Source organism: Crotalus tigris, unplaced genomic scaffold, assembly GCF_016545835.1.
Source record: "Crotalus tigris isolate CLP2741 ecotype Arizona unplaced genomic scaffold, ASM1654583v1 scf7180000018463.207675, whole genome shotgun sequence".
NCBI lineage: Eukaryota > Metazoa > Chordata > Lepidosauria > Squamata > Viperidae > Crotalus > Crotalus tigris.
Genome location: NW_024097019.1, coordinates 68,903 through 90,965, shown reverse-complemented (window position 1 = coordinate 90,965; position 22,063 = coordinate 68,903). Strand labels below are relative to the sequence as shown.

General features: G+C 41.3%; 1 protein-coding gene across 2 annotated transcripts in view; it reads left to right on the top strand.

Annotated features, from left to right (window-relative positions):
• CTDSP2 (CTD small phosphatase 2) overlaps nucleotides 1-22,063 on the top strand; it is a 58,651-nt gene that overhangs the window by 32,292 nt on the left and 4,296 nt on the right. The window contains exons 2-7 of one of the 2 annotated variants that reach the window (XM_039352633.1): nucleotides 10,891-11,039; nucleotides 12,612-12,650; nucleotides 15,508-15,609; nucleotides 16,903-16,959; nucleotides 19,090-19,182; nucleotides 20,826-21,011. In XM_039352633.1, coding sequence (XP_039208567.1) covers nucleotides 10,891-11,039; nucleotides 12,612-12,650; nucleotides 15,508-15,609; nucleotides 16,903-16,959; nucleotides 19,090-19,182; nucleotides 20,826-21,011 — 626 coding nt within the window. The remainder of the gene's footprint in view (nucleotides 1-10,890; nucleotides 11,040-12,611; nucleotides 12,651-15,507; nucleotides 15,610-16,902; nucleotides 16,960-19,089; nucleotides 19,183-20,825; nucleotides 21,012-22,063) is intronic. The other variant, XM_039352634.1, reaches the window with a different exon arrangement.

Genomic DNA, 22,063 nt, shown 5'->3' with positions numbered 1-22,063 from the left:
TCTGCCATTTGCAGACAGAGACAGAGAGAGGCAATTGCGCTTCCCTGCTTCTCTCTCTCTCTCTCTCTCTCTCTCTCTCTCTCTCTCTCTGTGTGTGTGTGTGTGTGTGTGTGTGTGTAAGTAAAAGAGAGTGCACTCACAGTGTTCTCCGAGGAGCTGAAAATCTTATTGGGCGGAGCTCCTCCCTTTGCTGCGTCGAAGCAGGAAGCAGGAAGGGAAGGGAGAGCTAGCTAGCCCAGCTATGCTGACTCAGGAATTCTGGGAGTTGAAGTCCATGAGTCATAAAAGAGCTGAGGTTGCCTACCCCTGAGCTTGTTGGAGAACAGCTTGAAGCCAGTTTGCCAGGTGAGCAGCAGATAGGAGAGGGGGGAGAGAAAGAGAGAAAGAGAAAGAGAGAGGAAAGAGAGAGAGAGAAAGAGAGTGGGGGAAGAGGACTGGCAGACCAAGGGCAGATAGAGAGAGAGGGAGAGAGAGAGAGAGAGAGAGAGAGACCCTTTTGACATCTAAAATGAAGATAACACTGCATATATCCTTTTTTACCTGTGTGTGTGTATATGTATATACACACACACACACACATACATACACACAAACACACACACACACCCCTATAATAAAGGTAAAAAAGGATATATGCAGTGTTATCTTCATTTTAGATATCAAAAGGGTTTTGCGGCTCCCGGTGTTTTGTTTTCGGTGGGAAACGGGTCCAAGTGGCTCTTTGAGTGTTTTGGGTTGCCTACCCCTGTGTTATACTATTCCAGACAAGTAGCTGCCCAGTCTCTTCTTAAAAGCCTCCAGTGATGGAGCACCCACAACTTGTGAAGGCAAGCTGTTCCACTGGTTAATTGTTAACCAGTTAATAGATAGGTGGCTAGAAAGAGAAGATGGTGGCTGTTCTTGGTTAAAGGACAAAACAGTGGAGATAAGGCAGCCAGCTGAAATAAAGCAACAAATGGAGAAAGCAGGTGCTTGCATCTTAAAAGTATCTGCAGGATTATAACATTTGATGGCCTCACGTACAAGGAGAGCATAAGTGGCAGGAGACTGCAGAGTGTGGTGAAGATAAGAAATAGTACAGTATAGGAAGGGCCCTTGGGAAAAGTAACTTTAGAGTTCCTCTTCGCTATTACTTTTTCCCTCATATGCCTTCAAGTTGTAGATGTGAGAAGTAGAACATTTTAGTACAACTGTTTGTTTGTTTATTTGTATCCTGCCTTTATTACATTTACAAATAACTCAAAGTGGCAAGCATATCCAACATACCTTTCTCCTCCTATTTTCCCCACAAGAACAACAGCAACCACCCTGTGAGATGGGTTTTAGGCTGAGAGAGAATGACTGGCCCAAAGTCACCCAGCTGGCTTTCATGGCTAAGGTAGGACTTGAACTCACAGCCTCCTTCTTTCTAGCCTGGTGCCTTGACCACTAGATGTGGCTGAACTGCAACTGATTTTGACGGTGCAAAATTGACAGGGCTAACTAACCTTCCTGTAGCCTTTTTTTCTTTCTTTTAAACTTTGTAGGGCCAGGAATCCAAAAATAGTATTTTCCTGTTCCTTATTGTATTGCCCATGTAAGAATTATAATTCCAGAAGAGCTTGGAAAAAGTACCATGGTATGGGGAGCATGCATGTGGAAAGGAGGCAGGATATATAGGTAGTCCTTCACTTAAGGTCACTCAGCAACTCTTCATAGTTTAAAATGGACCTTACAGGAAATATTTATGACTCAGTTCTGATGTTCATGCACACACACACACACACACACACACAGAGAGAGAGAGAGAGAGAGAGAGAGAGAGAGAGAGAGAGAGAGAGAGAGAGAGAGAGAGAGAGAGTGTCACATGGCTGGATGTCAAGGACTTGACAACCGGCCTGCATTTATGTTCGTTGGCAGTGTCTCACTGTCACACAACCTTTTTTTTTTTTTTTGCCCCAAACTGGCATTTACTTCCAGTTTTTAGCAAAACCAACTCATAGCAAACAATTGACTTGCTTAACATCTACATCAGGAGTCCCCAATCACTGGTCCGTGGACTGGCACCAGTCCGTAGCCAGAAACTGGGCCGTGCAAACAAGCAAAGCCCCATTTGTGGGATACCAGCAGCACACCAAAGCACGCCTCCCTCTGGTCCGCAGAAAAACCTCTCTCCACAGAACTGGTCCCTGGTGTCCAAAATGTTAGGGGACACTGAACTATAGCGTTCACTTAACAATTCTAGTGGTCACTTTATGTTTGCCATGAAAGTCATAAAATCAGGTTGATCACATAGTTGACAGGCTCCATTGCGGTCGTAAGTCAAGGACTAACTATAAATTCCCTATACCCATAATACCTGTCAGCATTTATACCTCTAAAGCAGGGGGCTTAAGACTTGTGGACTTCAACTCCCAGAATTCCTCAGCCAGTCAGGGCTGGCTGAGGAATTCTGGGAGTTGAAGTCCACAAGTCTTAAAGTTGCCAAGTTTGAAGACCCACTGTTCTAAAGAGTAGCACGTTTTAAGCAGACAGAGGAAGAACTTTTGCAGAATATTTTGGCCTGTGATTCCAAGAGTACATTGAAATAATACGGCATTGAGTTTTTAAAATTCCTCTTATTATGGATGTTTGTCTTTTGCAGATGAGCATTTTATGATACAATCAATTTATATTTTTCAATTGGAAGTGGGCAGAATGCAAAATAACCTTTTCCCAGTTAATATTTCTAAACCACAAAGTTGTGTGCTTTTAGAGTAAAAGTAATACAGGGGAAGTGTTTTGGTAGTGACATCTTTTTCTCACCCAGTTAGTATGTTATATATAAGATTTGTGATTGAATTTGGGGCATTCATTGGATAGTAATTGTGACCATTCTAGGCTTTGGGCTGTGTAACTAACAAAATGGTTTGGCAAAACAAAATCTTCAAAAGGCAGAATTTCTATTAGCGAGGGAGGAAGTTGGATGTGCTTTGAGAATGAGCAGAGCTACACAAATAGGCATGGAGAGACAAAGTGTGGGTTGCCCCCTTGCAAGGTGTTTTATCTTGCTCAAAACACAGGGTAGAAGTTAAAATAGATTCTGATAACTTTGTACCACCTTAAAACATCTGCTAATGGTGCAAGGGCTTTGTTATTGGGGCAGTATAACTAGGAGATGTTGAATCCTCATACAGTATCTTTTCCCTGTCTGAAATTGTTCTCTGCGTCTAAGGGTCTGTTGCAAACTACGATGTCATCAAAGTGTCAAAACATGCATTATGACATCCAAGGGAAGCTTTGTCCTTTTGTACCTGCATTGTAGTGTTGCATGCAATGTATGAAGAGTTGGGTCACAGTGTCATGATCCACATGTTCTCGCCTGTCTCTTCCCCCTTCCTTTGTGACCTGAACACTTTTTTCAATTTAATCCGAGTTCATGGAGACAGAAGGCAAACCATTTCTTTGGTCCATCTGGGGAAAAAAAAAAAAACCTGTCACAGACATCCCCTAAACGCCGCCGAAGATGCTACCTAGCCTGGTACAACCAAGCTACAAATATTTGCCACTGTTAAAAAAAAAAAAAAAAACCAACCCCAAAAAACCCTTTTTAAGAGATCTGTATTCTACTATTAATGAAATTTGAGACATTTATGATTAATAGTTATTGCTTGGTTTTTCTGTTCCTCTTCCCTCCAGATTTCTCCTTTGTTTTATAACCTGTTTTTTACTCTGAGCCTACATGCTGGAATTACCTTTGCCCTGGAATTCTGCTTCTATGCACGAAATGAGCCTTATGAGATCCATAATGCAGTCTGAGAATCCCAGGAGCAAAAACCTGAAACATTAACAAGTATGCTGGAATGCTCAAAACTCTTCCAGTAGTGATATTAAAAGGACATTTTATATCACTAGGAGAGTAGAGCATTCTGTGCCCCTTGTGTGAGAAAAAAATCTGGAAACAATCAAGAGACATTGATTAGATCTGCACATTGTTCTAAATCATAATTTGCTTGGCCATCGTTTGTTGACTGAGCAATATTTGGTTGGCTTTAAATAACTTGCTGAGTGAAACACCCCCCCCCCAAAAGCTGTAGTTTGTTGTGATGCCAACCTGAAGTTCCTTATCAACTGTAATTTTCCTCCTGGAGAAGTTTGTTGTTGTCCCCTTAAAATCTGTGCATTGCTTCTTCGTTGCATTGCTCTAAGAGTCAGAAACAGAACCTTCAAGATCTGTGGCAGAAGGAATAGAGACGTATTTTGGAAAGTGGAGCTTTGATTTCCATTTGAAAAATGCTAGCTGTGGACTTTGTGTCTTTTGGCAATTCTTTGCAGAGCAATGAATGTTTAATAAATTTGCTCAAGAAGGTTGATTCTTTTGATCTTAAAATAAAGTTTCTAGATTTTGGGGGTAACAGAGACATAAAAGTATGTTGACAGTGCCTTGTGAAATCTCCAATATAACTGACCCACATTTCTATTTTTGAATTGCACAGTGGTGCCTTCCTTCTGAGTAATCTTTTTGTCCTCCACACAATCCTCTGAATAAGTTCATGGTTGAGTAGAATATTTTTGCTGGGGCATCTGTAGTCATTGACCCAAACTCAGCCAACATCTTTTTGGCTGATAGTTCCCAAAACTAATTTACAAAGATGGCAAACACATATGCACCCCCAAATAAACCTGCTGAGGTCTAAGACTTTGAGGGTCAGAAATTCCTACTTGAATTTATCTTGCAGGGTCTTGTTTGCTGCCAGTTCTATAATATCTATGGCAGATGTATCTTAGCTGAGCTTGACAGCTGGAAGAGAAGACATGGGACAAATAGGAGGAGGAGGAGGAGAAGGAGGAGGAGGAGGAGGAGGAGGAGGAGGAGAGCAATGGATGGCTGTGGCAGTGCAGACAAAGGAAAAGAAAACATGCTTTCTATAGTGTCTATTGCCAGCTTTTAATTTTGCTCCAGCTGTTGCAATATTGACTGGTGGTGGAGTCTCCCCTTTTAAGCAAGGGTTAAGGTGCAGTTTGCTGAAAGCATGAAATAAACAATAGTATTTAGGTTCTAGGGCCATGGTTCAACATTTCCCAAGAGACATTTTATCTCCTTTGCTACATTTCGTTATTTAGTTAAATGTTAACAAAACGCACATCTTCCTTAAAATCTTTCTATCCTGGGAAACCTTTGGCAGAGACTTCAACCTTAATCCAGAACTGAAACAATGCCCAAGAACAAGTGACTCCATTTTCTTGCAATTACTTCCTACTATCTCTTTGCTTTGAATCATGTAAGAGCGGGAGAGTTAACAGAATTACAGATTTGGACGGTATCTCGGAGGTCTTCTAGTCTATCCCCTTCTCAAGCAGGAAACCTTATATTATTTCAGATTGTCCAATCTCTTCTTAAAAACCTCCAGTGCTGGAGCACCGACAACTTCCAGAGGCAAGTTGTTCCACTGATTAATTGTTCTAATTGTCAGGAAATTTCTCCTTAGTTCTAGGTTGGTTCCCTCATTGATTAGTTTCCATCCGAAGTTCACCAGCTCTGAAGATAGTCTATTCCATTATTGAACAGTTTCTACTTTTAGGGCATTCTTTCCAATTTGCAGTTAAAATTTAGTTTGTAACTCAATTAATCCTTTATTTCTTGTCCTGTCTTCAACCACTTTGAATAATAACCTCCTTATATGTGACATATTTCAGATGCTTGAAGACAACTGTCATGTCTCCCTGCAATCTTCTCCAGACTAAGTACACTTGATATTTCCAACCATTCCTCCACCTCGGTTGCTTTCCTCTGGGCACACTCCAGTCTGTTAATGTCCTTTCTAAAATATAATGTCTAGACCTGTATGCAGTATTCTAGGAATCGGCTGACCAATGCAGAATATACAAAAGCAATATTGATGCTATTTTTCTGTGGATGCAACAGGATTGCACGTAATTTTTTGGGTAGCTGCGTCATATGATTGGCTCATACTCAGCTTGTGAGTCCCCAAGACACCCAGTTCCTATTTGCATATGCTGCTCTTCCTGATCCTATATTCACGCCTTTGATTTTTCCTATTTATATCCAAATTTGAGATTTGCCCTAGTTGAAATTCAGTTTGCTTCTTTCTGCCTGATGTGTTCCTTCTGATCCTTCAAAATCTTGATATGATCCTCTGTGTTTTGTGGTTTGGTGGTTTTGTTTCTTAAAATGCCAACAACACGGCCTCTAGAATGGACCTCTCCTTTTTGCCTTTTGATTCTTCAGCTTCACACGAAATCCTTGGTACAACACTCATCAGACGCGGTTGTTCAACTTGTTATCTATTCAATGGTGCTCTAGTCCAGCGTGCGTTATTTTTTTTCTGCCAGAATCTTATACTTAATAATCTGTTCCAGAATTTTCTTCTCAGCTGTTGTCATCCCTCCCACTTGAGACAAGAATTTAGCTTTTATTTAGACCAGTGGTTCTCAACCTGTGGGTCGGGACCCCATTTGGGGTCGAATGACCATTTCATGGGGGTCGCCAAACAAGGCTGTCCGCCATTTTTCCCCCTTTTCTTTGGCCAGGCCTCTGGCACCCGGTGATGTAAAAGTGGTTGGGGGTCACCACAACATGGGGAACTGTATTATGGGGTCGCGGCATTAGAAAGGTTGAGAACCACTGATTTAGACGAAGCTGATCTAGGCAACTTGATCCTTAAACCCGGAAGCAAGTAGGAATAGATAGCTACTTGGATCTTGCTTGCATTGTCAAGTTTTGTTTTCCTGCTAACCTAGACTCAGTTGTTCCATGTGTGTTTCCGTATGTAAAGCAGCAGGAGTATATTCTTTGATCATTCAGCAGGTAGGGCATTGCTCACTCATGGAAAGTGATCAGGAAAGTGCAATCTTGATAAATAGTGAGCTCTTAACAGGGCCACATAGTTAGCAAGACCCAGGTAATTCACATCAGTCCCTGCAGCCTACATACTGTAGATTCATATCTTGGATAACAGTACCCAGCTCTCTGGGCCATGAAGTTGATGAAGCTCCAGCAAAATATTTGGAGACTATCCGTTCCTGCAATGCATTTTAGGCCATCAAAAAACTAGCCCATAATGGATCACAAAGTATCTTCTGGCCATCAGCAATCATTCTAATCATGCCTTGAACTTTTCAACCAACCCCTTGGTGCCCAGATCTGTATCTCCGGCTTTTCCCCTCCCCTCTTACTCAGTGAAAAGTTATTTGGGATTCTTAACAGAGCAAATGAAAAGTTTTCCATTAACCAAGGCCAGAGCCAGAGGGACATTGTCTGACTTCAGATGGCCAGTTTGAGGTCTAAGGGTACCTATGGGTTTATTTCTGGATATTATACAGTGACCTTGGGAAGCAAGAGTGCTTATCCAGAGCAAGGTCTGGGTTTGAGTTAAAAATAATAATAATAAAAAAGCAGTTCCCTTGTAGGTTTGAGGATGCAAATTTGGGACACAAAGGGGATGCTTTTTTGGTAATTTCCTACCTCCTTCACATTAAAAAAAAAGGTTTGTTGCCTTTTAACATTGGAATCTGTCATAGACTTTCTGTTCCTTTTTCTTCTGATTTGTCTCACATGCAAATAGGATTTTGATTATTCAGCCTCTTAAGAGTTCCTTCCCTAGTTTGTGGAGTGAATATGACTAAATATCACTGCTTTTGCAGAGGTTTTCAGACTCTTGAGGATTCGTTCTTTTAAAGACATCCTGTTTATTGATGGCAAAAAACCAAAAAGTAGCATATTACTTCTTTCTGTGTTGTATGATAACGGAGTATTTAGAGTTCTACGTTATTACGATAAAGGGTATGAAATTTTTTTTACCTTTGAATGGAAGTTTGTGGGACTTTAGTAATGTGGAAGAATAGTCAAAATTGTGCTGATCATTTTAAAAGGGCTTTTGGACTACTGTATTTTGGATTGCCTATTGGGCCACTTCATTGGGTTGTACAGATCAAGGTTACATTCCCGCACAAATAAATAAGACTTATGGTTTGGGTTTGATGGTTCACAGCGCAGTTTTTTATTTTTTTTAAAGAAAATTTTATTGATTTTCTAATTTTACATTTAAATATTTAAAAAGTAACGTGGCGGCTGATGGTTCAGAGTGCAGTTTTTTTAACATCGTTGTGCTGTTTGCATTCAGAAAACCTGAATCAACTCTTGTTTGCTGCAAGAGAGGTCTTGCGAACTACTTTATGTGTAGTGAAATGCAGATAAAAAGGTTTATGATTTTGAATTCCAATGGAACATGAGCTGAGCTGCATTTCCCGGCTAATGTGCAGGTGTGAACATTTGTTGGTCTTCTTATATATCTCTCTGAAGTTTGCAGATCAACTATAAAACTAAATGTGCTTAATTCTATAATAGAAATACATTTGGAAAATCTTATGTTTTGAGAAGATACACTCAGGACTGTATGTTTAGATGGATTTTTTCCCCTAGCTATTTGTGTAAAATGTAGATTAAAAACAAAACATAGTAGAATGCATGTAAGAATAAATACTCAGTAACACTGTCCAGAAATTTTTCCTATTCATTGGGATGAATCACTCCAGGATCTTGCTCAAAAGCTCAGCAATTATAACTTTCTTGGTTAAATTCAGCATGGAGAAGGAGTTCATACGGCTAATGTGTTGTAACAAAATATGTGGGGCTACTTCAAGATAATCACACCTTAGCTCTGCATATCCAGTCCTATTGGACTGACTCATAGAAGCACACGTGGCTTGTAGAGTGCAATCTATATCCCAGCTCCGAAGCACCCAAGGGGTCCCGTGGCTCCTGAGTAGTTCATAAACTTAGAGATTTAGGTAATTGAACAACAACAACAACAAAATTCCATTTCTTAAGATTTATCCTGGCAGTAAGGGAAAAAACAGTAGTTAATGTGGTAACATACAGGTAATCCTCAACTTAACAACCATTCTTTTAGTAACCATTCAAAGTTACAACGGCACTGTGAAAAAAGTGACTTAAGATCATTTTTCACACTTATGACCATTGCAGCATCCCCAGAGTCACATGATCAAAATTTGGACGCTTGGCAACTGACTCACATTTATGACAGCTGCAGTGTCCCGGGAAGGGAATCATGTGATCCCCTTTTGCGACCTTCTGACAAGCAAAAAACAATGGGGCAGCCAGATTCACTTAACAGCCGTGTGACTAACTTAACAACTGCAGTGATTGACTTAATAGCTGTGGCAAGAAAGGTCGTACAATGGGGCAAAATTCACTTAACAAGTGTCTCGCTTATCAACAGAAGTTCTGGGCTCAGTGGCGGCCCTAAGTCAAGGACTACCTGTATTCCAGAAAAGGATATAGCAAGCAGCCTCTAAGAAAGTAATTTTACTTGATTGTAGAAGGTGTTTGTTTATTTAAAAATCCATCTTTGGAGTAAACAGTTCCTCATGGATCTTTTTAGGCAGTGCAAGAAACTTGCGCTGGGCAAAGAACTGCAACAGATGAAAACAGCCTTTTCCAACCAATGGGGGTTCTACATGAATTAGAAACTACAGCCTGTAGTTTCCCTACTTCTCCTTGGTTGCCTGTGAAATTGGCCCATTTCCTTGCATGGGGAGCCTCATGCTTTTCAGCCCCTATCTTTAGTAATCCTTTCTAGATTATGTTCTGTCTGCAGTGACACAATGGCCACAGCCAGAGGCAAGTCTGATTAGTTCAGTTCCCCCCCCCCTTCTTTTTTCCCTCTCTAGGACAGGGGTAGGCAGCCTTGACTCTTTTGGACTTCAACTCCCAGAATTCCTGAGCCAGCCATCCTGAGGGGAAAGGGAGAGGCTTCCAAGCTGAGCCATGCTGGCTCAGGAATTCTGGGAGTTGAAGTCCACGAGTCATAGAAGAGCCAAGGTTGCCTACCCCTGCTCTAGGTAATTCCATTCAACTTTACTTGTCTACAGATAGTCCTTGACATATAGCTATAACTGAACCCAGAATTACGGTCATAAATTGTGTTTGTTAAGCAAGTCTTCATGTAACCGTGCCCAGTTTTACAACCCTTTTTACACCAACTGTTAAGTGACCCCAGAGGGTCTTTTTTTTTTTTTGCTGGAAATCAAAAAATAAACACTGATCAAAAAAACCCCATTATAAATTATATTCACATGACTGGAATTACTGCAAACAGGTGCAAATGTAGGCCATTTACCAAGCATCCAGATGTGATCAAGTGGGGGGAGGGTTGTAAGTAGCTCTGGGGGAGTCTATTGTAACTTTGAACAGTCACTAAACAACCAATTGTAAGTCAAGGACTTACCTGTAACCTTACTTCCTAAGTTTTCCCGGTCTTCTCCAGAGTGTCAGTTGATGGAAAAGCACGCATGGATTGGTCAATATTTCTGGATCTATGGTGCCACCTGCTGGCTTCTCCTGAACATTGTGAGAAATGGAGGCAAGATTTAGCCTGTTCATTATTTTTCATAAGCTCTGACAAAATGAAGTCCTTTCCCCCAAAGCTGAAGATTGACTTATTGACAGCAATAAAGCAAAGAAGAAATGAGACGTATTGATGGCTGATGGATCCATACTGTTGTCCCACTTTAGATGGAGTACAGTTGAGAGTGGAAAAGGATTCAATTTCCTTTTTTTTCTTTAAAAAGTTGATTATTTGTGACAAATCGTCATCCAAAGTCCCTGAGGGTGGCCTGCCAGAAATGTTTACTCCAGAGCAGGGGTAGGCAACCTTGGCTCTTTTATGATTCGTGGACGTCAACTCCCAGAATTCCTGAGCCAGCCATGCTGAGGGGAAAGGGAGAGGTTTCCAAGCTGAGCCATGCTGGCTCAGGAATTCTGGGAGTTGAAGTCCACGAGTCATAAAAGAGCCCAAGTTGCCTACCCCTGCTCCAGAGGGAATGAAATGTTCTCCTGAGCTGCAGACCTGCCACAAGTTCTTATTGTATCTATTCTTCTGTTTGTAGTGTTGGTGTCCAAATCCTCCCCGAAGAAGCCTCGTGGCCGGAGCATCTTCAAGGCGCTTTTCTGTTGCCTTCGTGCACAGAATGTGGGGCAGACGGCCTTTGGCAACAGTCATGGGCTGCATAAGGAAGAGACGAACACCATTGCCAAGGTGAGGAAGTACGGGTGCAGTGACAGCTGAATCCACCCACCCACCCAGAGGGTTTGCAAACACAGCAAGTGGGCTTGGGAGCTACTTTATCTAGTTCCTTTTCCTTTCTGGATTCTGGCATTCCAGAGGTTAAGTGGGTGCCCACAGGATATAACCCTCTACCTCCTTCCCCAGGCATCAAATATTCAAATTGCTATTCTGTCTGTGAATGTCCTTTCTTGCTATTAATTTTCTCTCTGCCTGTATATCTCTCCTTCTTTTTTGTTGTTGTTACGCAAACAAACCCTTGATCCTGTGCTCCGAAAAACACCAGTGGCTCTTTCTTCTTGTCCCTTTTATGAAGAAAGTATCTGGTTGTATGGAACGCAGTTGCTTTTAGAATTGTTTTGTAAATCAGGGCAGCTTTTCCTAATCCAACACTTTTGTCAGTGTGTAAGGGCTGAAATTCCCAGAATTTGCAACTGGAAATGTTAGAAGCCTGCAATCTCAACACATCTAGAAAACGTGGTTGAGAAAAGACTGTGGTATCTGTACCGGTATCTACAGAAAGTGATATGATATAGAAAGAGGAAGTAAATTGCCCCTAATGAAGATTGCTCTGCTCCTCCATGGGTTGGGAAGCCACAGCTAATCACAATGGGAGAGTGTGACAGTGAAAGACAAACCTGTTTTATCTCGAAATGGACTTCATTCTATTTTCTATCATTGTGTAAGCAGACAAAAAAAAAAACCCTTAAATTTACAGCTGGTGACGTATACCTATCCCTTCTTTAAAACTACATAGCTTAGTTGCCTTGTCTCTGAGCTGTGGATGAATAACCTCTTTAAAAAGAGGACATTAATTTCCACTATTAAAGGAAAAAATTTCATTACGCATAGCAAGGATAGGAAACCTTTATGTGGGCAGGAGCTCTTAAAATCACTTGTCACCTACTCTTCGCTTTTTTAAATTTAGCCTGTGGTTGACTAAGTTAGATACAAACCTAATGTCAAGTAAGAACATCTACTTTTGGAACCATAACACTTAACAGAGATGCAATGCACCTATTTTGCTTGCAATTTCTTTATTTTGTAAAAAAAAAAAAACGCCTGTAAGAGCACGGCTTAATTTCTATCTGTTGCCCTAAATATCTGCTGCATAATTGAGGAGACCAGTGCTGCATTAACAGACTTAAGTCCCCTTTAACTGATAAGCTTGGGTTTCCTATTCCAATGCTTAAGTGTTACGGAGAAGAGTTCCCACCATGCACAATTAAACTGGGTGAGTTGTGTTCTCAGAAAGGGAAAGTTCTCTCTCCTGTTCCTCAATACGTTCTAAAATACACTCTTAAGCTTTTCAAGCATGTTGTGCCTGTAATTTTTCAGAGTTCCTCGGTCACCCTTTTTCTTCATGTGCCATGATTGTTCTGGGTGATAAATATGTATAATAGTGTGCAGAACCAGCCTTTGCAATGCTGTTCCTTGTCAGAGGGAGATAGAAGGCTTTGCTGAAATTCCCTGAAGAATAGTGTCACAGTCTCATCTTTCTCATAATCCTACATCTTTGCTCTCCTCTTTTTTTCCCCCTTTTAGTCTGATCTGTTGCAGTGTCTCCAATACCAGTTTTATCAGGTATGTGTTTGTTCTACAGGCAAGAGAGATCTGTATCTGCTCTCGAGCCAAGTCTTCATTTGCCCTCTGGAAATAAATGGCAGGCCTAGGGAGTTCCCCACTGAGAGAAAATCCCCAGTAAGGGACAGCAAATAGTGGCATTTGGGGGTCCTGCTTACCATGAATCAAGTCTGCTGGTTTAACATTGCCAGTATTTTCAGTGAGACTTAGTTGCAGTTAACTTCAGTTTTGATGTGATAATCAAAATAATGTGTGTGACAGCCAGGAAGGAAAATAAAGTAGTAGATATCCAGCTCTCACTTGATGTTAATAACCTTGCTTCTCTGTGTGTACGTGCTCACATATTTGTATATGTGAACAAGGGAATGTGACCCTACTCTGACTAAGCAAATTTCTGTTCATCTCCTGGGAAACGGGGGGGTCAGGTTCTCTTGCTGTTGAGGGCAAAAATGTCTTGAGAGCAGGAATGTGGCATGGCGTGTAATTCAAACTGTCCTCTGTCAGTTGCTGGTGAGGATTCACAGGACTGACCTTTTCCCATTTGGGATGCAGGAATTTCTTCACTCAGAGTAGAGATTGGACTACCACAAGTGTTTATCCCGAGTAGGAAGCTAATACTCTCAATCCATTCCTGTAACCAGAAATGATAGAATTCAGAAATGGGTTCATCAATAGTTTTGTGTAAATGAAGTCATCAAGATATCTGGGGGATAAATATAGCAGGCTTTATCGTGGCAGTGTTATAATAATAATAGTAAAGTTGGAAGGGACCTTGGGGGTCATCTAGTCCAACCCCCTGCTCGGGCAGGAAACCCTACACCATTTCGGACAAATGGCTTCTTAAAAACTTCCAGTGTTGGAGCATTTACTGCTTCTGGAGGCAGGTTGTTCCAATGTTCTTCCCCCATTCAACAATTTGGAGTTTGGCAGAACATATTCTTGACTCTGCAGACTGCTGCTCCTTTTTTTGGTGTGTATACATACTCTCTTTCCCTACCTTGTAGAGGCGTCCTCCCACATGCCGGCAACATGGATCAACATGCTCCTGGAAAATGTAGCTGTCTGTCAAATAAATAGAGATAGTTTTCCCTGGAGGTTAAAAAAATGCCATAATGAGGAATGGAGGGGCAATGAAGAAAGAAGTTGTTAACCTGTTTGCCTAAAATTTGCAAGTTTCTATATGAACAGAAATGTGGAACAGTATATATTTCTTTCCTAAATTTGTAGCCCAGTTTGGCAGCAAATGATGTTTAGGGCAGGGATCAGCAAATATTAATAAAAGTATAATATATTTATTAAGTATAATAAAATACAGTATAGTCATAAAAATACATTTCAGTGATAAAAACAAGATAGGTAAAATAAATAAAAAATAACCAATTAATACCAGTTGCAGTTTACCGATCAGCTTATGACACACAAGCAGGCTTAATTTTTTTAAAATAAATAAATAAGTGTGCTCTTTGAACTGTAAATGGCAGTGACTACTTTGAAAAGGGATCTAATGTTTGCTGTAGAAAATTTTACTATGTCAACCCAGTATGTAAATTCAAGGCATAATTCACCTGTTCATAACTGGCTTTGACCAAATACTGTGATCTGCTTGTCTGAAAGAATACATAATATAACTCACTTTGCATTTAGAAAGTTTGGACAATGGTACATCCTTAGCCTGAAAATAAAGTCATGGAGGCTTTAACGTAGGCATGGGGTGATGATTGGATGGAGAGATAGATAATAGAAAGATATAGGGAGCCTACAGCCTATAACACTGGAATTATTCTACATTTTTAAAAGCATCTGTATTAATTGTACTCCTGTGATAAAAATAACAGTAAATTAAAAACAGATCTGTTAGTTAATGGGAAGAAAAGTATTTTTTAAGTGCAAGTAATCCTTGACTTAAGACCAGAAAATTTCTTGTTAAGGAATTTGGTCATTAAGCGAGACAACCCCATGACTACAATTTGCAACATTCTCTGGTGGCTTCCCCATTGACCTTGTTTCCGCAAAGCCGGCTGGGAAGGTCTCAAATGGGGATCACATGACCTGGGATGCTGCAACCATCATAAATGCAAGCCACTTGCCTAAATTCTGATCATGTGACCCAAGGCCACTGCAACCATCATTAGTACAAGGGCCAGTTGTTAACATCCCTTTTGTAACACCATCATAATTTCAAAACAGTTGCTAATTGAATGGTCATGGGTCAAGGATACCTGTATCTTTATTGTGGGGGTTAAGGATCTGTGAGGTCTAAAACCTGAGGTGATATGCACATTTTAAATATTAGGGGTTTGGGTTTGGGTTTTTCTGTGGGTTGTTTTTTTGTTTTTTGGGGGGCCATGCTGTTTTTCTCTGCAAACAGAATGGATTAGCTGCTGAAGCAAAAACTTTTCAAGAGGCAAAATATTGCACTTGTTAATGTAACTGCAGGAAGCTTGTTAAACATGCCTCCCAAACAGCATTGTTGTTGTTGTTTTGTAAGCTGCCCATATAAAGCAGACTAGCGTATAACTCTGAAATTATTCTACATTTTTAAAAGCATCTGTAGACTAGGGCAGAAATTTGGATTGCAAAGGAAATGGGATGTGATGCATGAGACAGGGCTCAGGTAATATTTGCAAACAGTTCCTTAAAGCCAGCTGCATCTGTCCCAGGTGCAGGGAGCTTGATGTTGCGAAAAGATCTGTTGGATTGAAAGAGTTGCTGACAGTTGCTATGTTTGTGCACTTTTGCACAGCTGTAAGATAAAGTTTCAAAATTAGACTTGTAGAATTAAAACAGGATACAACCCCTATCGCAAACTGTGGTTCTTGCAGCCAGCAGAAGCTAAGCTCACGTCTCCTTTTTCTAGATTCCTGGAACATGCCTTCTCCCTGAGGTGACTCAACAAGACCAGGGCCGAATATGTGTGGTGATTGACCTGGATGAGACCTTAGTGCACAGTTCCTTCAAGGTGAAACCCTTGAGTAGCTCCCTGATTTCTGTAATATTGCATAATAGATAAACAAGGACAGGAAGACCCAGAGGCCATCCTAGAGCAGGGGGATGAAGGTCTGCTTCAGAGGGACCATCTGATTTAAATTTCCTCCTGTTTGATGGCTTTCAGATATATTGGCCAACATATAGGTAGTCTTTGACTTATGATTGTAATGAAGTCTGCTCATCATGGTCATAAGTCGTAATGGTTGCAAAATGGGTTGGTCACGTGATTGGCCCGTGGTCTGGTTCTATGACCTATTTTGCTGCAGCCATTAAGTAAATTCGTTGCTAAGTAAACCAATGGTTTGCTACAGGCACAGTTTTGACAAAAACGGGAAGTGCCAATTTTCTGCAAAATGATAATAAAATATGGTCATGTAATTGCAGGACACCGCAAACAACTGTGAATTCAGCCATGTTGCTGAACACCCAAAGTTCAGCCATGTGACTGCACGGGAGACGGGACTGGGGGGCTGACTATTGGAACTTTGAATCCTATTCATAAGTAGCTCCAAGGTAGATCCTTTGTAACTTACAAATGGTCACTGAGCAACAGGCTCTATGTTTAGCACAACCTGTATCATACTAAAAGGAGTAGTTGTTCAGCACATCTCTTCATATATGTTCTGCCCTTGAAAGGAGTGATGATCTTATCAAAGAAAATCAAAGTTTACTCCATCACTACATCTCCTCGTAAGCCCCAAGTAGTAGGAGCAATTTTAGAACTTATGAGTTTAGAGTTTCTTAGTGGGGGCACCGTGTTGCTTACTCTAGGTCGGTGTTCCTTAATCTCAGCAATTTAAGATGTCTGAACTTGCAACGCCCAGAATTCCCCAGCCACCATGCTAGCTGGGAAATTCTGGAAGCTAAAGTCCATGCATCTTAAATTCACTGAGCTTAAGGAACACTGAATTATATAATAATAAATTTGTGTTGGGTGGTTCCCATTAACAAATGGGAAGAATCTGCCGGAAGTTAGAATTAGCATGACTAAACAATGCCTGACTCATCAGGAATTTAGGTTTTTGATACACATTGCTTCAGGCATTTAAGATAGATCTTTAAAAAAAAAATGAGGCAAAATGCAGAGTCTTGCAATGGAAATGGAAGCAGAGCCTATTAAATAACATCTTGAAAAAAAAATCCTGGAAAGAAGTCAGGAACTACCTTTAGGCAGAACATTTGAGAAGGGGGTCCTGCCGGGGAGGGGGAGAATAGCCAGGATTTGTTTGCCAAATTAACATGTCTCTTTTAACAAAATTCTCAGCCAATCAACAACGCTGACTTCATTGTGCCGGTTGAGATAGAGGGAACAACTCATGAGGTAAGCTTCTTGCTTTACACCGTTGGAAGTTGGATGGGTTTGGCTCTGTTTCGCTCCTGGCACTAAGTGTGTTCTTAGGCCTCTTCTCTCAAGCCAAGACCACCTGCAAAAGAGAAGAGGAGGAAGGCCTGTGGTGAAGGCCTCAGCCTGGTTCAAGTAATCCAGGATAGGCTGTTACCAGGCAACACGGCCTATTCTTGATTACTTGTTTCAGGAGGCGGCTTCTTGCAACGTAGGAATGAGGTTCTACCATAGTGATCTCCCTGATTGGATGATGCAACAGCAGGAGCTTCCAGAGAGGAAAATTCGCCAGGTGAAGAATGGCAGAGACCACCAAGGACTGTTGGGACTTAATCTACACTTGTTTCAGTTCTCTGCTCCCTAAAATGTCTGAAATAGTAGCTAAATAAGCCTGCAATTGGTTTCTAATAACGTAGCTTACTCCTTGCCTATCAACAAAATAAGGTGTTCTTGCAATGGACTTGGCAGATTTTAAATTGGTGGGCTGTAGCAAAGGCTGGAAATGTAACTTAAAAGATTCTGCAGATCATCATGAACCGGCCAGCTGGTGCAGCTTCTTAATAAGAAGTACACCAAGGAACCACCCACTTTAAAATAAATAAAGGTCCTTAAAACCTTTACGCAACACCATCCAGCAACTTGTCTCCTTGCTCCTTTTGGGGGAATGTCCTTTATAGAGAATATACAGCAGATTATAAAGCAGTAGCTTCAATGCACCTTTCTTGAGAACTTGAGAACATTCTTGAGAACGAACCTTTCTTGATAGCATATCTGCTTGCTTCCAAGAGTAAATATAATCATATGATTCCTGTTCATATTATATATTCCCTCTTCCAAGGAATTTAGGTAGGTGATACTTCCTGCCTTTTTTTTAATCTTTATAGAAAAAAAAAATCCTGTGAGATACCTTAGATTAAGATGTGGTATCTTCTGTTGAGTGTAATAGCTGAGCAGAGACTTGAACCAAGGTCTCCCTGTCCAAGGCTGATACCTCAACCAGTTCTTTCATTAATGACACTGAGGAGGAACAGTATGAGGTTCCATCATAGAGATTTGCCCTTCTTCCCTTCCCTTCTTATTTTATTCGTTAGATTTATATTCCACATTTCTTCCACGAACTTCTCACCTCTAAGATGGTCAGACACTGGATGCCTAAGGCAACCTTCCAAAACATGGTATTTTTCAAGATGCATTGGGAATGCAGTTCCCAGAATTTGAAGGGGGGGGGGCAAGATTTGTTGCAGCTGTTCCAGAACATAGGCTGAGATCACTTATTATGCTTGCAAAGTTAGATTTCCAGTCCTGCTAAAGTTTCCCCCCAACCCCTTCATTCATTTTATTGAGCCAACACAGATCTCTGTAACTGGATGCTTGCCAAATAATAATAATAATGAATAGAGTCTGGAAATGCTGTTATTCTCCCTACGTGACTTGCCCCTGTGTGTCAGACCCTAAGGGATAAAAGAAGCCTGAGTAATGAAGGGAAGAGTATGTGGTGGGATGGATTGTGAAACAAGAATTATGGGTTGGATCCCTGACCAGAGTAAAGACAATATCTACATTTATTGCGGTTTGGAAACTCCTTTATGGACTTTTTGCATGAAACAGAAATAAACTGTACTTAGGATTTATGGATTTGTTGATTAGACAGAATAGATTATAGAAAGAAGAGAGCTATGTTGTAACCTTTAAGGGTAAGAGATAAATTTATAATGAGACTTATAACCACTGTAAAAAAGACTGGACATTATTTCTTTGTATTTTTTTTCTATTTTTCTTTTAGTTTTATTTCCTTTCTTGCGTTTTTGGCTTTTTTTTCTTTGATTTCTTTCTTCTGTTTTTCTCATGTATACTAGTTTGTATTAGTTTTTATCTTCTTTTAAGAAAATGTTTAATAAAAATTATACAAAAAAAAGGATTATGGGTCGGAGAAGCATTCTGCCAACTCTTTTCCATCTACCGCTTCACCCTTAAAATATTTGCCATGCTTTGCATATTTTGGCAACACTGGAATTAAACCTGACCTTCAGCTATGCCAGTTCTAAAGCACTCTGCAGATATAAGCAAGTACTTTGTGTACCATCTCCTCACCTTTCTGTTAATCTCTAGGTGTATGTGTTGAAGCGGCCATTTGTAGATGAATTCCTGAGGCGGATGGGGGAGCTGTTTGAATGTGTGCTCTTCACTGCCAGCTTAGCTAAGGTGAGTAGGTTGCAGAAAGCTTTGCCGGACCTATGGCTTGTCCGATGCTTTCAAAGTTGCTTGGTGCTATAATAAGAAGGAAATTATGACTTAAATTTTGTGAAATTGGTAAGATGTAATTATAGATTTGCAGGGGGGTTAGATTTGCAGAAGGTTCCCAGTTGCAATGTATGGCTGTGAAAGTTGGACCATAAGAAAGGCTGAGCGCAAAAGAATTGAGGCCTTTGAACTATGGTGCTAGAGAAGACTCCTGCGAGTCCCCTGGACTGCAAGGCGATCAAACTGGTCAGTCCTAGAGGAGATCAATCCTGACTGCTCTTTAGAAGGCCAGATCCTGAAGCTGAAACTCAAATACTTTGGCCAACTAATGAGAAGGAAGGACTCACTGGAGAAAAGCGTAATGCTGGGAAAGATTGAGGGCAATAGAAGAAGGGGACAACAGAGAATGAGGTGGCTGGATGGAGTCACTGAAGCAGTAAGCGTGAGCTTAAATGGATTCCAGAAGATGGTAGAGGACAGGAAGACCTGGAGGAACGTTGTCCATGGGGTCGTGATGGGTCGGACATGACTTCGCAACTAGCAACAACAACAAGGGGGTTTAAATCCTTATAACTGAGCGCAGAAGGTGTGTGTGTGTGTGTGTGTGTGTTGTATGTATGTGTATATATGTGTGTGTATATATATACATAAACACACATATATACGCTGTCAAGGTTACAATCAACAGAGACAAATAAAGCAGAACTCTGAGGCTTACATATTCCTCAAAGAACATGTTTATTGATTACAAAGTATCAGAACTTCAAAAGTGAAACCAAGTCTGAAGAGATGCATAACAATTCCCTAATACAAAGCAACTACATTTCCCCACTCAGCTTGTTGGCGGGCTTTTCATGAAACGCCCAGCCTGCAGTCTCAGGAGCAGCCGATGACCTTGGTTCCCATGAGAGAAAGTCCGAGAGAGAAAGTCTGTTTTGTCTAGCGCAACACCTGGCAACCCCCCTCCCTCTTCTTGCTATGTGGCAGCTAGGAATGAGAAGGAAAAAGATGGCTGCAACCATGCTCATTCTAAAGTTGACATACACATACATATGGCAGCCTTGTTGAAGTGGGTGTTTTATAGATACGGTTATTTTAATCACCCAAATTTCTATTTAACATGCCAAAAGTAGTTCCTAGTGTTGAAGTCCAACATGTTTGAAGAGTGAGGGCACAGGAAGGATTGGTGTCCTCACTGAGGCATTACCCCCCAAAAATGCGATCTAGTGGTTAAGGCACCAGGCTACAAATCAGGAGATTGGGAGTTCTAGTTCCACCTTAAGCATGAAAGCTGGCTAGGTGACTTTGGGCCAGTTACTTTCTCTCAGCCCAGCCCACCTCACTTAGGTGGGGAAAATAGGAGGAAAAGGAGCATTAGCTATGTTGACCACTTTGAGTGATCTATAAAAACAGGAGATGGGAGAGAGGGAGAAAGATAGCCAATCCCACAAAACTTCATTTAAAAAATATCAATGCCAAGTAACACATTTTGCTTTTATGGGACCTAGTTGCAGAGGCATAGTGTTCAGATCATCCTGACGGTAATTGTTTTGTTTCTGGGCCAAAAGCAGACTCCTCATCTCTTTTGCTCTCCTTTTGGCCAGTATGCTGACCCAGTGACTGACCTTCTGGACAAGTGTGGAGTCTTCCGGACTCGCCTCTTCCGGGAGTCGTGCGTGTTCCACCAGGGATGTTACGTGAAGGATCTCAGCCGGCTGGGCCGTGATCTACGCAAAACCCTGATCCTAGATAATTCTCCAGCTTCCTACATCTTCCATCCAGAGAATGCGGTGAGCATTCCTCTCTAACCTTCCGTAAACGATGGCTAAGGAGTGGATTAATTTGTAGCTCTGATTTTGAAAGATCGCTTAGCTTTAAAAAAAAAACAAAAACCATTTTAATCTGGTTTTGGGGAAGAACTTTTTTAAAAAATCAGTAGCGTCTTCAAGAGTTGTTCCCTTGCTTCTCCCTTTAAGGTGGTCTTTATTGTGACAGTTGCATTCTTGTGCCAAACACAAATGACGGACGATCTGCTCTGGGAATGACATTCCCTCTTCAGTGACAAAATGGGGGACATGCTTCTATTCCAGTGGTTCTCAACCTGTGGGTCGGGACCCCATTTGGGGTCGAACGACCATTTCACGGGGGTCGCCAAACAACGCAGTCCGCCATTTTCCCCCCCTTTTCCTTAGCTGTTGAACAGAGTCTAATTCTATTGGCTTTCAAAAGCCAATAGGAATTGTCCAGGCTGTCTCTGCCCTGCTGAGCCCGCCAAAAGTCCCATTCTGCAAACAGTGCTGCACCAGTTGAGTAGTCCTCGACTTACGACTGGTTGAATAGTCCTCGACTTACGACCAGTTGCGGGTCGCGGCATTAAAAAGGTTGAGAACCACTGTTCTATTCAGATTCCTAGCCAGACACTTACAGGAATAGTGTGGAGGCAGTTGCTAATCTTCTTTGTTGTGTTGCCTCATCGTTGCAAGACTTTCTAGTCTTCGTGTAGAGATGACTGAGAAATTCTCTCTCAAGTCCCTCCTCTGATTCCTTTCCCAGTTTACTGAATGCTGTCCTACACACCAAGATTATAATCAGAAAGAATTCAGCTGATTCCCTCTTGTTGACTGGTGTTCCTACAGCCACTGTCTAGCTTAGTGTTTCTCAACCTTGACCATTTTAAGGCATGGGGACTTCAACTCCCAGAATTCCACAGCCAGCAACGCTGGCTGTGGAATTCTGGGAGTTGAAGTCCCCATGCCTTAAAATGGTCAAGGTTGAGAAACACTGGTCTAGCTTCTTGCATTTTAAAGTGGCATCATCCCAGTGACAGGCCACTTTGTTTCTC